This window comes from Clarias gariepinus, chromosome 26, assembly GCF_024256425.1.
Source record: "Clarias gariepinus isolate MV-2021 ecotype Netherlands chromosome 26, CGAR_prim_01v2, whole genome shotgun sequence".
In the NCBI taxonomy this organism is placed as follows: Eukaryota; Metazoa; Chordata; class Actinopteri; order Siluriformes; family Clariidae; genus Clarias; species Clarias gariepinus.
Genome location: NC_071125.1, coordinates 16,703,507 through 16,719,062, shown reverse-complemented (window position 1 = coordinate 16,719,062; position 15,556 = coordinate 16,703,507). Strand labels below are relative to the sequence as shown.

Genomic DNA, 15,556 nt, shown 5'->3' with positions numbered 1-15,556 from the left:
ACCCAGAGCAAAATAATCAGAATAAACATCATTAGTATGAACACTGGCTTTAGGGGACGAATAAAGAAGCCGAATCCAAGAAAAAAATTTATCGCCAAATCCAAATTTCTTTAAAACTGCAAACAAGTACTCCCACTCCACCCTATCGAAAGCCTTTTCAGCATCCAAAGAGATCACAAATTCGGGAAGTTCAGATAGATTATTTGAGTAAATAACATTAAAGAGTGTACGAGTATTAAAAAACAATTGACGTCCCTTTATAAAGCTGTTTTGCTCTTCAGATATAATACCAGGAAGCACATCCTCTAGGCGAGATGCAATCACTTTAGCCAACACCTTTGCATCGGCATTAAGCAGAGATAATGGCCTGTAGGAACCACAGGAGGTTGGATTTTTGTCATTTTTGAGAAGGAGTGCTATAGTGGCTTGTGTGAAAATTGGTGGTAATGAACCCCTTTTCAAGGATTCATTAAACACAGATAAAAGCAATGGTGCCAATTTACCAATAAATGTTTTATAAAATTCAATTGGAAACCCATCAGGGCCTGGGGCTTTATTAGACTGCATAGCTGTAACAGCATTTGACACTTCTTCAACGGAAAATGGGGAGTCCAATTGCCCGGCAATATTAGTATCAATAACAGGGTTTGAAAGATTATAAAGAAATTCGTTCATTTTAGCTTTGTCCGTAGAAAATTCTGACTTATATAAAGAAGCGTAATATGCTTTAAAGATGGAATTAATTTCCAGGGGATCTGTGGTAATCGTGTCATAAGTGTTTTTAATACTAGGTATTAAACGCGAAGTGGCTTGTCGTCGTAACTGATGTGCCAACAAGCGACTTGCTTTGTCGCCATATTCATAATATGAGCCACGACTGCGTAGTAACAAGCGCTCTGCCTCTTTAGTTGACTTTAGATTAAATTCTGCTTGCAAATCAAGACGCTGCTTCAGTAATTCTGGAGAAGGGTTGAGTGCATAACTTTGATCAAGGTTACTAATCGCAGATGTAAGTTCTTTAAGCCTGGCATTATTCTTTTTATTAGCAAGAACAGAATAAGAAATAATTTGACCTCTCAGGTAGCATTTAAGTGTCTCCCAGAGCAGAGAATATGAGACTGAGTCATTTTGATTAAAGGACAAGAACTCCTCAATAGAACTTAAAATGAATTCACAAAATTCTTTATCTGCCAGAAGAAGAGAGTTAAATCTCCAAAGTGGTGGGCTACGTTTATAGGTAGAAAGTTGGATATCCATTAGCAGAGGTGAATGATCAGATATTACAATACCAGAATAGTCAGAAGAATTAACACATGAATTAAGAGTTCTGTCAATAAAAAAGTAATCAATCCTGGAATAAGAATGGTGCACCTGAGAGAAAAAAGAAAATTTTTTGATCGAAGGGTTAAGAAATCTCCATGGATCAATAAGATCGTTCTCTTTCATAAAATCTGAGAATATTTTAGACATAGATGATAGAGTCAGATTACGAGGATTAGATCGATCCAAGATGGGATCAAAAACACAATTCAGATCTCCACCAAGGATCAGCAAATGGGTATCCAAGAAGGGGATGTTACTCAGCAATCTATTAGCAAATTCAGCATCATCAAAATTTGGGGCATATACATTTACCAACAGAACTTTTTTTTGCATTAAGGTACCGGCAACAATGATGTATCTACCATTCCTATCAGCGATAACATTGGTCGATGAGAATTGAACTTTCTTATTAATGAGAATGGCAACTCCTCTAGCTTTCGAATTAAAGTTTGAGTGAAAAACCTGACCTACCCAAGGGCTATATAACCTATAATGATCTTTAATGCGAAGATGAGTCTCCTGTAAAAATGCAATATCAGAATTTAAACGTTTCAAGTGTGTGAAAACCTTAGATTTCTTAACAGGGTTACCCATACCTCTGACATTCCAACTAATGAATCTAAAAGGCATGCCTGACCCAGCAATGCTGGGATCTATATTGCCACTAACCATTCAAAAAATAAAAATAAAATAAATAAATAAAAAACACAACAGCCAAAATGCCAGTGGTCGTAAAGAGCCGAAATGGGACCCCCCCTCCCCCGCCAAATACCAAATTCCCCTAAACACAAATACACCCAGAGTCTCCACATCACAGAACAAAGGAGACAGCAGTGTTCCCCAAAAAAGCAAAAATGATCCACCGAAGTGAATGGACTAGCCGGAGCACAAACAAAAACAAACAAAAACGAGAGAGAAAAAAAAACTCCCACCGACTTCCACACTATATAACAGTGTTCGTGTAACTATAAACACGTTTTATATATATATATATATATATATATATATATATATATATATATAAAAATAAAAAATAAAAAATAAAAACTAACAGTACAAAATACTGTTTCCTTAGAAGATGAACATTCCAACAAAACAAAAATACGTAAAAATACAAATAAACAAGTCCTGTGCAAATAGATGCAGTAAGCATAGGAAAGATTGTGCTGGACTAATCCGGAGTACAAGAGTATAATATACGATTTAGTATTCCTATGTAAGTGTGAATAAAAAAGCAAACAAACAGTACGGTAATTAAAGCAAAAAAAAAAAATAATAATAATAATAATAATTAAAAATGTGCATGTAGCGTTAACCCTAATGAGAGCGAAACACTTAACAGCATTATAGCACCAAACTGAACGGCTGTTGAGCCTCACCCAGTAATCAAATTCAAATTCAAATTCAAATTTTATTTGTCACATACACAAACATACACAGTACGAAATGTAGTGAAATGCATTATACGACTGCCATTGACCCTAAAAGAGAGTTAAATTTTACAAATAAGAAATAAATATAAATAAAAGAAATACGATAGAAATTAAATTAAAAAATTAAATTAAACTAGGAAAAATAGAACTAAAAATAAAAATAAAAATGTGCTAGGAAAAAATAGAACTAAAAATAAAAATAGAAATATGATGTACAAAATTGAAAATTGAAATATACTGTACGGTGTGTGCAAATATGCATAGAACAAGTGTCTTAGTGCAGAGGTTATTAAAGTGTCTTTGTGCACTGGTCCAGGATGTAAATGTAAAACTGTAAAATGTAGTGTAGTTGTGAAGGTAGGTGTGCAAAGTTATTAAAGTGTCTTTGTGCAATGGTCCAGGATGTAACGTACGACATGTAGTGTATATATGAAGGAAGGTGAGCGTGTAATTGTCCATAGTGTTCATGGATGTAAGAAGATTGATAGATTTGACCAATTATGAAAATATTGTGTAGTTCTGCATAGTGGTGTGGTTGTGGTTGAGAGACCTTATCGCCTGCGGGAAGAAGCTTCCTTCTCAGTCTCTCTGTGTTGGCCTTCAAGGAGCGGAATCGCTTCCCAGACCGCAACAGAGTAAACAGTCCGTTATTGGGGTGGCTGAGGTCCTTCACGATCTTCCTGGCCTTGGTCAAGCACCGCTTGCTGTAAATCGATTGCAGGTCAGGGAGCTCGATGCGGATGATGCGCTCAGCTGATCGCACCACCCTCTGTAGAGCTCGTCTGTCCTGCATGGTGCTGTTCCCGAACCAGGTCGTGATATTTCCCGTCAGGATGCTCTCGATGGTGCAGGAGTAGAAATTCCTGAGCACCTTGGAGGGCAGTCTAAAGTCTCTCAAGCGTCTAAGGTGGTAGAGACGCTGCCGGGCTTTTTTTACCTTGGTGTTGATGTGACAGGACCATGCCAGGTCCTGCGTGATGCGAACACCGAGGTATCTGAAGCGGTCCACTCTCTTCACTGGGCTGCTGTTGATGACGGGGGTCCGGTAGTTCCTCACCTGCTTTGTACTAAAGTCCACTATCAGCTCCTTTGTCTTACTGACATTCAGGAGGAGATTGTTTCTCTGGCACCAGTTCTCCAGATTTCCAACCTCCTCCAGGTAGGCCGTCTCATCGTTGTTCGTGATCAGGCCCACCACAACAGTGTCGTCAGCAAACTTGATGATGGTGGTGGAGCTGGTAGTGGCCACGCAGTCGTGGGTGTACAGAGAGTACAGCAGGGGGCTCAGAACACAACCCTGGGGGGCTCCAGTGCTGAGAGTGAGGGAGGCTGAGACATGTCCGCCCATCCTTACTGCCTGTGGTCTGCCAGTTAGGAAGTTGGAGATCCACTGACACATAAATGAGCTGAGTCCCAGGTGCTCCAGCTTGGTGGTAAGTGTGGAGGGAATTATGGTATTAAATGCAGAACTGTAGTCGATGAAGAGCATTTTCACATAATTCCCCCTCCGAGTGTCCAGGTGAGTGAGAGATGTAGGGAGGAGATGAGAGATTGCATCGTCCGTGGAACGGTTTGGACGATAAGCAAACTGTAGTGGGTCGAGTGTGTCTGGTAGTGAAGAGATGATGAAGTCTCTGACCAGGCGTTCAAAGCACTTCATCACTACTGAAGTGAGGGCTACAGGGCGATAATCATTGAGGGAAGCAGGATGAGGTTTCTTTGGGACAGGAACAATAATGGACTCTTTGAAGCATGTGGGGATCACCGACTGAGATAAAGAGATGTTGAATATCTCAGTGAACACAGGTGCTAGCTGGTCTGCGCAGGCTCTGAGAATACGGCCTGAGATGCCGTCTGGTCCTGCTGCTTTCCTGGTGTTCACTCTCTTGAAGGCTCTCCTCACGTCATGCTCGGTGATGATGAACGCGCTTCCGGTGCTGGCAGTGACTTCCTGTCTGCAGCCGTTAGCGCCGCTAGCATTAGCATCGCTAGCGTCCTTAGCTGCAGCCTCGAAGCGAGCATAGAAAGTGTTCAGCTCATCTGCCAGAGACACGTCTACGTTTATCATACCGGATGTTGGTGCTTTATAATCCGTTATTGTCCTTAGTCCCTGCCACAGGCTCCTAGAGTCACTCTGTTGGAGTTGTGACTCTAGTTTCCTCCCGTAGCGCTGCTTCGCCTCTTTCACCGCCTTCCGGACGCTGTATGACGCAGCCTTGTACGGTTCCATGTCCCCCGACGCGAGTCCCGTGTTGTAGGCAGTGGTGCGAGATCTCAGAGCGTCGCGGATGGTTTTATCCACCCACGGCTTCTGGTTGGGAAACATTTTAATAGTCTTTTTTTCTACGGTATCGTCCGCTAATTTCCCGATGAATCCCACAACCGCTTCCGTAAACACGCTGACGTCACCATCGGAGCTGTTTCTGAACATGTCCCAGTCTGCGTCATCGAGTGCGTCCTGTAACGCGGCCACCGATTGGTCCGTCCAGCGCGCGACCTCCCTCTGAACCGGAACTTCCTGTTTCAGCCTTTGTTTGTATTTTGGCATGAGGAAGATGGCGGCGTGGTCGGATTTACCAAACGGTGGACAAGATTGTGCCTTGTAGCCGTCCTTGACCGTTGTATAGCAGTGGTCCAGTGTCCTTTCGCCCCTGGTGGGGCAAGTGATGTGCTGATAAAAGTTTGGCGCTGCACGTTTGAGGTTGGCACTATTAAAGTATTTTTGACATTAACTATCCAAAGGAGTGTGCTCCTGTATAGGACTTTTTGTAATGTTGCTATGAAATAGCGAGGCCTACTTGAAAAGTCATAGACAGTGTTTGTATGTTAAAATAAGACCAGGGCTGGATAGTTTTGTTCTGCAAAAAAGATATTTGGAGTCACAGAGATCCTGCTCTGTAAATCAAATTCAAATTGGATTCCAAGATGGCGCCGGTGAGGTCGGCTGCCGTCACGACTGCTCCGACCACCTTTTCTTTGTTTTTGTTCTTTAAGTTAGTTTACAGCGTTTCACAGTTTTGACATAATCACTGGCTTCCTCCGCTGACACAAAGTTCTTCTCAACACCCTTATATGTGATACGAAGTCGCGCTGGATGAAACAGGCCGTACCGAACACCTTCAATGCCACGCAGCTGCTGCCTGACCGTATTAAATGCAGCCCGAGCGCGTGCTATCTTAGCAGTGTAGTCAGGAAAGACTGAGATGGTCTGGTCTCCAACTTTAATCTGTCGGCGTTCTCTAGCGCGACGTAAAATGTCAACACAGTCAGTGTGGTAATGAAACCTACATACAATGGATCGTGGACGGTCGCCGGGCTTAGGTGTGGGTTGGAGGGTCCTGTGGGAACGATCCAAAAGCGGCTCCTTCTCCAGATTAAAGGCTTCCTTCAGCAAGAAGGCCACGGCCGCAGTGGTGCACGTGTCAGGGCCCTCCGGTACTCCCACTATCCTAACATTGTTACGGCGCGACCTAGACTCCAAGTCTTCACATTTATTTTCCAACTGGGTTACGTTAGCTGTGAGGCACTTAATAGTATTTTTCATCTCGGCTATGTCGTCCGAGCACACAGTAAGCGCGTGCTCCATCTCCCTGACCGTACCTTTTAGCTCGGACACGATAGCATCATTAGCAGCTTTATCCATCGCCAGCTGCGTTTTCACCGCTTGCAAGTCGAATTTAATAGTAGACAAAACATCACCGAGAGTATCCTGAAGTTCTTTTTTAAAAATATCGGCGATATCTTTCCTCAGCGAGGCTAACAAATCGACTTTAAGAGCATCCATATCCGGATTAGCTTGGCTCGAGGGAGGCTTTACAGGTGATGACTCACTCGAGGATGTGGTCGCGGCTTGCAAACTAGGCCTCAGTTGTGTTTGAATTGTACTGCGAGTTTTAATACTTTTTGCTGCAGTCCCGAGTAAAACCCCTCAACTCAACGAACTACAGAATAAAACAGGACTAAAATTATGCCCAAAAAGCGCAAATGAATAACAATTTAATCAAAATCGGTGGGAGCTCCCAAACTCACGTCCTACTCCATCAACACTCAACCGGAAGTCCTAACGGGTTGTTTTTTCTACCCAAACGCTGGGTTGCCGCTCTTGGGTAATTTTTCTGGGTTATTTACAGAGAGTTGGGTAGTTTTTGTGTAACCCAGCTGCTGGGTTGAAGTTTGCTTGGCTCCCCCCCCCAAAGTTCACCGGTGGATTCAGCGGCTGTCAGTCAGAGCTTCGTGTCTCTCTTGAGCTCCCACACCGCTGATGACGGTTCATCCTCCTCGGGCATTTAAGGGAAAATGGCGTTAAATACAAGGTCTGTATACACATGTTCACTCACCTAAGTCACATATGACTGAAAAAGTATTACTATATGTAAGATTTATTACTGTTACCGTGTTAAGGTTACACTTAAACTTTCAGGCTGGTCTGAGGTAAGATAATTTAGCTGACAGTAGCTGCTATAGTTAGCCAAAGAACCCCAGCTGTGTGTGAAAGAAACGGATAAGATGTCTGAGCTTTTTATCTTTCTCTGTAGAATGTTTGCGAAGTGACGAAGATGCTGAAGTGATGAATGAACGCTAAACCGTTAACTGTAGTGCTAGCATGACGCAGGCATTTAGTTAGGTTACTAGCGTTAGCAAACACATTAAGATTAGAACTTTATTAATCTCACTGCTTGTGAGAATAAAATGCTGGGGTGTTACAAAACACTGATCGTCTCACAAATATACACACCTGCTAACCTCCCGTTTTTCACTAGTTAGTAATTTACTCCGTGGTCAAATTTCTCCCGAGGTATAACAATATTTTACACCTTTCCCCCTTTGATAAGTATGCAAATGTATCACCAGTAATTGCATGTAAGCTAACCAGGTAGCCCTCTTTAACCAAAGTTGCTTGTGACTCAGGCTAAATTAACTAGTCAACATGCCAACTACAGGAAAAAGTACCACAGCTGAACAGGTAACTACTAGATGAAAGTCTTAATATTTGGGTGACTGTGCCAGTATGACCCCAGCTATGACATTTTTTTCGGTAATTAGCTTAAAATCAAAGCAGACCACAAGATCAACTAGTCTGACATATAAAAAGACTTTATCCTAAAAGCCATGCTTATTTTGCTGTTTTATTTTTGGTAGTAGCTGTCTCCATGTTTTTGTTTCAGGTTACCTATACCCTATCTTATTGGACAGCTTTGTCATTTTTTATTTAGTATCAATCCTATTACACACTAAATTAATAGTTTTATTCAGTTTAATCCTTGCTATTCAACAAAATTGTTTACTTTCTTTCATTTTTTTTTCTTTCTAAGGTTGGAACCAACATGGTGAAATACCTCCAGCAGGCTGAAGGGTCAAGGCCGTACCCCTACATCCTGACGTTGAAAGAAAATGACCAGCGCTGCTCTTAGGCATTCGACATTCTGGTGGGACAGGCTCTGGAGCAATGCACACTACTTGGGGCGGTTGATGTGTGCTTAAAGACATTTTATATTTTTGACATTAACTATCCAAAGGAGTGTGCTCCTGTATAGGACTTTTTGTAATGTTGCTATGAAATAGCGAGGCCTACTTGAAACGTCATAGACAGTGTTTGTATGTTAAAATGAGACCAGGGCTGGATAGTTGTGTTCTGAAAAAAAGATATTTGGAGTCACAGAGATCCTGCTCTGTAGAAGCTGCCTCAGCCTATTTGTGCAATTACTCCATTCTGCCCTTGTGAGTAATAGTATGGTAATGATCTTGCTGTTGATTATCTGTTCTTGTGCTTTTGAAAAATAAATATTTTTTCTAGGAACATTTAATAGTATGATGTTTATTGCATATATGTATGGTTTGCAAAACTTGGAAGTTTTTTTGTAATAGACCAGTATATCAAAGTATTTTAACTGTTTAATAGACATTTTTTTTATTCATATTTTTTTTTTTTTACTGATGGTAAAATTAACCCAGCATTATAGTTAAATGTGACTTAGCATTTAGGTTGAATATTTAACCCATCTTGCTGGGTTAAACAAATAACCAATTTTGCTGGGTTAAATTAACCCAGCAATATTTACCCAGTATTTTTTAGGGTGGTTCTTACTTCAAGTTTTGTGCTGGATGAAGTTGCATTTCAAAGTACAAAATTACACAACTAGTATTTTAACTATAACATATAAGAAATGCCTAACTAGATAATGTGAGTATATATAACTTTAAATGAGACTAGGACATTTAAAAATAAAACAAAGTAGGCCCCACTCCAAGTAATGTGGAAACTTAAAAAAATAGTTAAATTTCAATTAAAAATACATATTTGAAACTCTTAAAGTTAAGTAGCATGGACACAAAAGAATGACTAGGGAAATTATTAAATTAAGTAGGATTTACTTGCAAAATTAAATAGACTTAAGTCTTGCTTGAACTACGTAATTATCTGATGCAAAAAGTTACCTTAATTTTTTTTGAGTAGATCAGAGTGGATATTTTTTAGCGCATTTTTCAAAAGAAGTTGTCAAAATCACTCTGATCATGTACTTTTCTTTTGATGTCTTTCAAAGACATGATGCTCATCAACAACTATAGCTTATGCATAACACACTCACTACAATTTGATTCATACTCAGAAAAGAACATCATAACTCATCATTGTGATTAGGGAGACATAACACTTTCCAATCACATTTCCTAGTTAGAAACTTTAGAAATGATCCCTGAAAGTATAATCTTACCTTCTTCTTCCCTCAGACACTCATTGACCCCAAATAACACAGAATTCATGAAAATGGTAGATGTTAGCCTCTATATTAAACAAAAACACTTACTCAGCAATTCATGAGCAAGTAATCTGTAAAACAATTACAGTAATAATTTTTTCATACATCTTGTAAAGTAATAAAGTATTTTTGTTATACGTGTTTCAATATAATACATTTCATAATAGTATTAGTTGTTGTTTAAAAAAACAGTCAACATTTAATTTCCATAGTGTGAAAATTTCACAGCAGCAGCAAGTACAGTATCTGAGGTGCTTACGATACCAGTATAAGGCACTGAGAAGTTACATCTGCATTGGTGCCATTGCAGGATGTCCTGAATAGTGGAATTTTGTCAAAGGAAAGCAGAGAGTACACTTAATAAGTGCCCTGCAGAGCCACCAAGGCAGACATCACTTTTCTATTATTATTATTATTATTATATGGGACATGTGCTCCCTGAAAATTGCGCGAAGCAAAAATCTCTGTTTCATCATTACATGGAAATGCTGCTTTGAGACAGTGACAATTGTTAAAAGCACTGTACAAATAAAATTTAATTGAATTGAAATTAAAATATCTTCAGGTCAAGACTCATTGGCAGTTATCACAAACGCTAGACTGGAGATGTGGCTGGCAAGGGTGGCACAACCAAGTATTAGGTTTAGGGGCAATAACTTTTTCACATAGAGGTCGGCAGGTTTGGAATATTTTTCATTAATAAATGAAATCATCATTTAAATATTGTATTTCATGTCAGATTTCATCCAATATATTTAGAATTAACTAAATATTCTTACATTTCTTATGAATAATTGCCTTAACCTCATGCCATATAGACACAGTGTATTCCTGGAAATGTAGTTGAGTAAAAGCACGAAATACTCTATCCAAGTACAAATCCTCTAAAATAATACTTTAGTATACTTTTTGTTTTTAGCATAGTTTAGGTGAATTGCTGTGTTTTTGGTATAATCTAAAATTCACCATTTTCATGATTTATGTGTTATTTGGGGACCTTAAGTGTTTCAGGGTTAAAAGAAAAAGTATTTCTAGGGAAAATGTTTTCTTAAAGATATATAATCTTATATAATCTCTCTGTGTTTGTGAAAGTCGGAACTTTGTGAAACTAACTAAAAATGCACGTCATACAACATTTTTTTTGCAAAATGGTTAGTGATGCTTGATTCAAAATACAAATCATCTAAAATAATGCTTAGTCTAAGGATAGTTTGTATTTTTAGCATAGTTCATGTGGATTTCTGTATAGTTGTTTAAGTACAGAAGCTAAAACCTACCATTTTCATGATTTTTGTGTTATTTGGGGTCAGTGAGTGTCTGAGGGGTGAAAAGGTAAGACTATACTTTCAGGGATCATTTCTATAGTTTCTAATTAGGAAATGTGATTGGAAAGTGTTACGTCTCCCTAATCACGATGATGAGTTATGATGTACTGTTCTGAGCATGAATCATATTATAGCTTTGTGTTTCATGGATGAGCTATAATTGTTGATGAGTGTTCTCTGTCTTTCTAAGACATCAGAAGAAAAGTACATGATCAGAGTGATTTTATAAAAGAAAAGTTTAAATCAAGTTTGAATCTTAGTTTTGTTTACTCCATGAAATACTATTTAAAATAAGCACAATAATTTCAGTAATGTGATACTATTTCATGTGTAAAACTCTTCATTTATGAAGTTTGTTAAGTTAAAATAAAGGTGAGTAAGTGTATCATCTTTAATAATCTGACTAAAGGTCTAACAAATTGTGAATAAAATGATTTTCAACTGGTTCCCCACACAAGAAAACACAAGACCGTGGTTATGCCTTAATGATGTCAGGTTTCATTTAAAATACTCACATTTATAGTTTTCATTTAACACATCCAGACAGTTCTTAATGAAATCTAAAAGTGAAATTTCCACAGGATCAGCAACTGGTATCCCTGCAAGGGCAACTATAGTACACTGTGAATTAAGTACTGTATACACTTAATTACATTTACATGGAAATCATCAGAAATTCCTACTTTTCCTAATTATGTTTGGTGTATGTGAACAGGTTGCTATTAAATATGTGGACAAATCTGTCTGCAGGGAGTACATCAGCAAGGTAAGTAGACCTACTTTACACTTCACAATCAGGTCTCAGAAACCTCTCCCACTAAACCCGTGCTAACCCGATTTCAGCCTGGAGAAACACACAGCCTGCCTCTGGAGGTCGCGTTGATGCAGATGGTGTCCATTCCACCTCGCTGTGAGAACCTGGTGGAGCTATTGGAATGGTTTAAGGTGTCTGTTTGCTTCATCTTGGTTCTGGAGCGACCCAGTCCTTACATGGACCTGCACGAGTTCTGCACTCGTATCAACAGCCCACTGTCTGAACCGCTGGCTTGACACATCACAAGTGCTTCGAAATTTGTGTCATTGGACAGATCCTTACACTGTTTACTAATTTCCTAACTAAGTTCCATCAGTTAAAAGCTGTTAGGAAACACAACTGTTTTGTGGGGAAGTTCCTTTAACCAATATTTCCCAAGTAGGATATAGGAAATTTTATTTCCTTTAGTAATTTAGTCTTAGGTTTAAACATATTACTCTTGCATCCTGTCATATTTTTATTTTTTTAACAAACAAAACAGATGCCAAGTTTTAATACTTCAGTTATCAGATTTTATATCAATTCTGTTTTATTCTTGTGCTCGTCTCAAACAGAATTTCTAAACAAAACAAAGCTAATCTTCAAACTGGTTTTTCAAAAGAAGTTGTCAAAATCACTCTGATAATGTACTTTTCTTTTGATGTCTTTCAAAGACACAACACTCATCAACAATTACAGCTTATGCATAATACACTCGCCATAATCTGATTCATACTCAGAAAAGTACACCATAACTCATCATTGTGATTAGGGAGACATTACACTTTCCAACCACATTTCCTAGTTAGAAACTACAGAAATGATCCCTGAAAGTATAGTCTTACCTTCTTCTTTCCTTAAACACTGATTGACCCCAAATAACACAGAATTCATGAAAATGGTAGATGTTAGCCTCTACATTAAAACACCTACACAGCAATTCACAGGCAAGTAATCTGTAAAACAATTACAGTAATAATTTTTTCATACATCTTGTAAACCAATAAAGTATTTTTGTTATACGCTTTTCAATATAATACATTTCGTAATAGTATTAGTTTTTGTTTAAAAAAACTATTCAACATTTAATTTTCATAGTGTGGAAATTTCACAGCAGCAGCAAGTACAGTATCTGAGGTGCTTACGATACCAGGATAAGGCACTGAGAAGTTACATCTGCTTTGGTGCAATTGCAGGATGTCCTGAATAGTGGAATTTTGTCAAAGGAAAGCAGAGAGTACACTTAATAAGTGCCCTGCAGTTCCACCAAGGCAGGCAGCACTTTTCTATTATTATTATTATTATTATTATTATTATTATATGAGACATGTGCTCCCTGAAAAGTGAGCGAAGCAAAAATGTGTTTCATCATTACATGGAAATGCTGCTTTAAGACAGGGACAATTGTTAAAAGCACTGTACAAATAAAATTTAATTGAATTCAAAATTAAAATATCTTTAGGTTAAGACTCATTGGCAGTTGTTACAAACACTAGACTGGAGATGTGGCTGGCAAGGGTGGCACAACCAAGTATTAGGTTTAGGGGCAATAACTTTTTCACATAGAGATCGGCAGGTTTGGAATATTTTTCATTAATAAATGAAATCATCATTTAAATACTGCATTTTATGTCGGGTTTCATCCAATATATTTAGAATTAATTAAATATTCTTACATTTCATTCAGTTTTCTTATGAATAATTGCCTTAACCTCATGCCATATAGACACAGTGTATTCCTGGAAATGTAGTTGAGTAAAAGAACAAAATACTCGACCCAAGTACAAATCCTCTAAAACAATACTTTAGTATACTTTTTGTTTTTAGCATAGTTTAGGTGAATTGCTGTGTTTTGGTATAATCTAAAATTCACCCTTTTCATGAGTTATGTGTTATTTGCGGACCTTAAGTGTTTCAGGATTAAAAGAAAAAGTGTATTTCTAGAGAAAATGTTTACTAAAAGATATATAATCTTATAAAATCTCTCTGTGTTTGTAAAAATAAGAACTTTGTGGGACTAACTAAAAGTGCATGTTCTACAATTGTTTTGCAAAATGTTTAGTGATGCTTGATTCAAAGTACAAATCATCTAAAATAATGCTTAGATGCAATAAGGATAGTTTGTGTTTTTAGCATAGTTCATGTGGATTTCTGTATAGTTGTTTAAGTATAGAAGTTAAAACCTACCATTTTCATGATTTTTGTGTTATTTGGGGTCAGTGAGTGTCTGAGGGGTGAAAAGGTAAGACTATACTTTCAGGGATCATTTCTATAGTTTCTAAATAGGAAATGTGATTGGAAAGTGTTACGTCTCCCTAATCACGATGATGAGTTATGATGTACTTTTCTGGGCATGAATCAGATTATAGCTTTGTGTTTCATGAATGAGCTATAATTGTTGATGAGTGTTCTCTGTCTTTAAAAGACATCAGAAAAAAAAGTACGTGATCAGAGTGATTTTGTCAATTTTCTTTTAAACTGTTGGAATATTAGTTTTGTTTTCTTCATGAAATACTACTTAAACCAAGCACACTAATTTCAGTAGTTTGTTGTAAAATTTTTTACTTTTTCATGTGCAAAACTTCCCGTTTATGAAGTTTGTTGAATAAAAATAAAGGTAAGCAAGTGTGGCATTTTTAATAGTTTGAGTAAAAGTTTGACAAATTATGTGAATAAATTGGTTTTCAACTGTTTCCCTACACAAGAAAACACAAGACAGTGGTTATGCCTTAATGATGTCAGATATTATTTAAAATACTCACATTTATAGTTTCATTCAACACATCCAGACAGTTCTTAATGAAATCTAAAAGTAAAATTTCCACAGCATCAGCAGCAGGTTATCCCTGCAAGGGGAACTAAAGTACACAGTGAATTTAGTACCTTGCAGTGTCATTAACACATCGATTGTGTTAGCAAAGAAAAATGACAAATTAACCAATAAGAAGCTATCTTCATCCTGTAGGATTGTCAATCTGTGATTTGTTAGAACAATGTCAAGAGAATCCACGATTGAAGGATTAACAAATAGGATGAGGTTGCTGTTGTCCTGCCAACCAACTGTAAAGTCAGATGCCCTTCTACATCACTGTAAGCCCGTGATTCTCAAAGTGTGGGAATACAGACATGACAGGTGGGGTGCAATGACCAGGAGGGAATTAGTGGAAAATAATAGGAAATATCTATTTTAATTCATATGGAACTTTAAAGTGTTTTAAAATAAATAAATAAATAGGACATGATGAAATAAATAACTCTGAATAACTAAGATACATCTATGTAATATGAGAATGATATTGTGAAATACTGTAATGGAACATATTGTAGCGTTTTTACCACTAAGCAGGAACTTGGAGAAACAAGTGAGCTTCCTGGCTGCCCAATGCAATGGCTGGGAGTATTTTAATTCGCTCTGGACACAACGGCACATTCACAATAAACAGTCATAAAACACAAGACACACTTCCAACCCACACACACACAACCTGGCCGAACCCACTAACCCAAACACCTTTCCCCAACAGGGTGACAACATAACAACCCCTCCCGCAAAGCATGATGGTTCCCAACCGAAACCCCGCCCACGCCACATTGCCCCCACCCGAGCTGTGACCGTCCCCGGTCACCATGGCGAACTCAGTCCAGCAGGCGTGACGGTGGTCCGCGCTGGCGTTGGGAACGCCGGAGTCTTTTTGCGGGGGAAGGAGGGGCGCAGCCCTCCTCCTGAGGCGGACCGGCCTCCCCAGAGTTCGAGGTTCCGCTGGCGTAGGGCTGGTAGGGAGCGAGCCGGTCCCGGTGGAGCACGACCAATCGCGACCGCCCCGTCAACCGTACCCGGTAAACTACGTCGGAGAGCTGAGCAACGACCGTGCAGGGGCCCACCCAGTGCGACATAAGCTTAGGCGAGAGGCCCCTTTTTCTTCC

General features: G+C 38.6%; 1 protein-coding gene and 4 non-coding genes across 5 annotated transcripts; 3 read left to right on the top strand and 2 right to left on the bottom strand.

The window, feature by feature from the left end:
* Nucleotides 1–9,257: 9,257 nt before the first annotated feature.
* On the bottom strand, nt 9,258–9,467 carry LOC128514526 (small nucleolar RNA U3). The gene has a single exon (XR_008356484.1). It is a non-coding gene; the product is annotated as a small nucleolar RNA U3 (small nucleolar RNA).
* Nucleotides 9,468–10,798: 1,331 nt separating this feature from the next.
* On the top strand, nt 10,799–11,889 carry LOC128513875 (serine/threonine-protein kinase pim-3-like). The gene is made up of 3 exons (XM_053487428.1): nt 10,799–10,846; nt 11,513–11,605; nt 11,683–11,889. The coding sequence occupies exons 1-3, from the start codon at nt 10,799–10,801 to the stop codon at nt 11,887–11,889; spliced, it is 348 nt and encodes a 115-aa protein (XP_053343403.1).
* On the top strand, nt 10,849–11,061 carry LOC128514584 (small nucleolar RNA U3). The gene has a single exon (XR_008356534.1). It is a non-coding gene; the product is annotated as a small nucleolar RNA U3 (small nucleolar RNA).
* Nucleotides 11,890–12,265: 376 nt separating the features above from the next.
* Nucleotides 12,266–12,475, bottom strand: LOC128514604 (small nucleolar RNA U3). Its single transcript, XR_008356552.1, has one exon. It is a non-coding gene; the product is annotated as a small nucleolar RNA U3 (small nucleolar RNA).
* A 1,401-nt stretch (nt 12,476–13,876) lies between these two features.
* LOC128514506 (small nucleolar RNA U3) lies at nt 13,877–14,090 on the top strand. Its single transcript, XR_008356464.1, has one exon. It is a non-coding gene; the product is annotated as a small nucleolar RNA U3 (small nucleolar RNA).
* The last annotated feature ends 1,466 nt before the right edge of the window (nt 14,091–15,556 follow it).

Excerpts from the sequence above, each read along its gene's own strand:
- LOC128513875 (XM_053487428.1), top strand. The coding sequence starts at position 10,799 with ATGATTTTTGTGTTATTTGGGGTCAGTGAGTGTCTGAGGGGTGAAAAG. Across the intron at positions 10,847-11,512 it reads AGTGTCTGAGGGGTGAAAAG|AAATTCCTACTTTTCCTAAT; the intron begins GTAAGACTATAC and ends GGAAATCATCAG. Across the intron at positions 11,606-11,682 it reads GCAGGGAGTACATCAGCAAG|CCTGGAGAAACACACAGCCT; the intron begins GTAAGTAGACCT and ends ACCCGATTTCAG.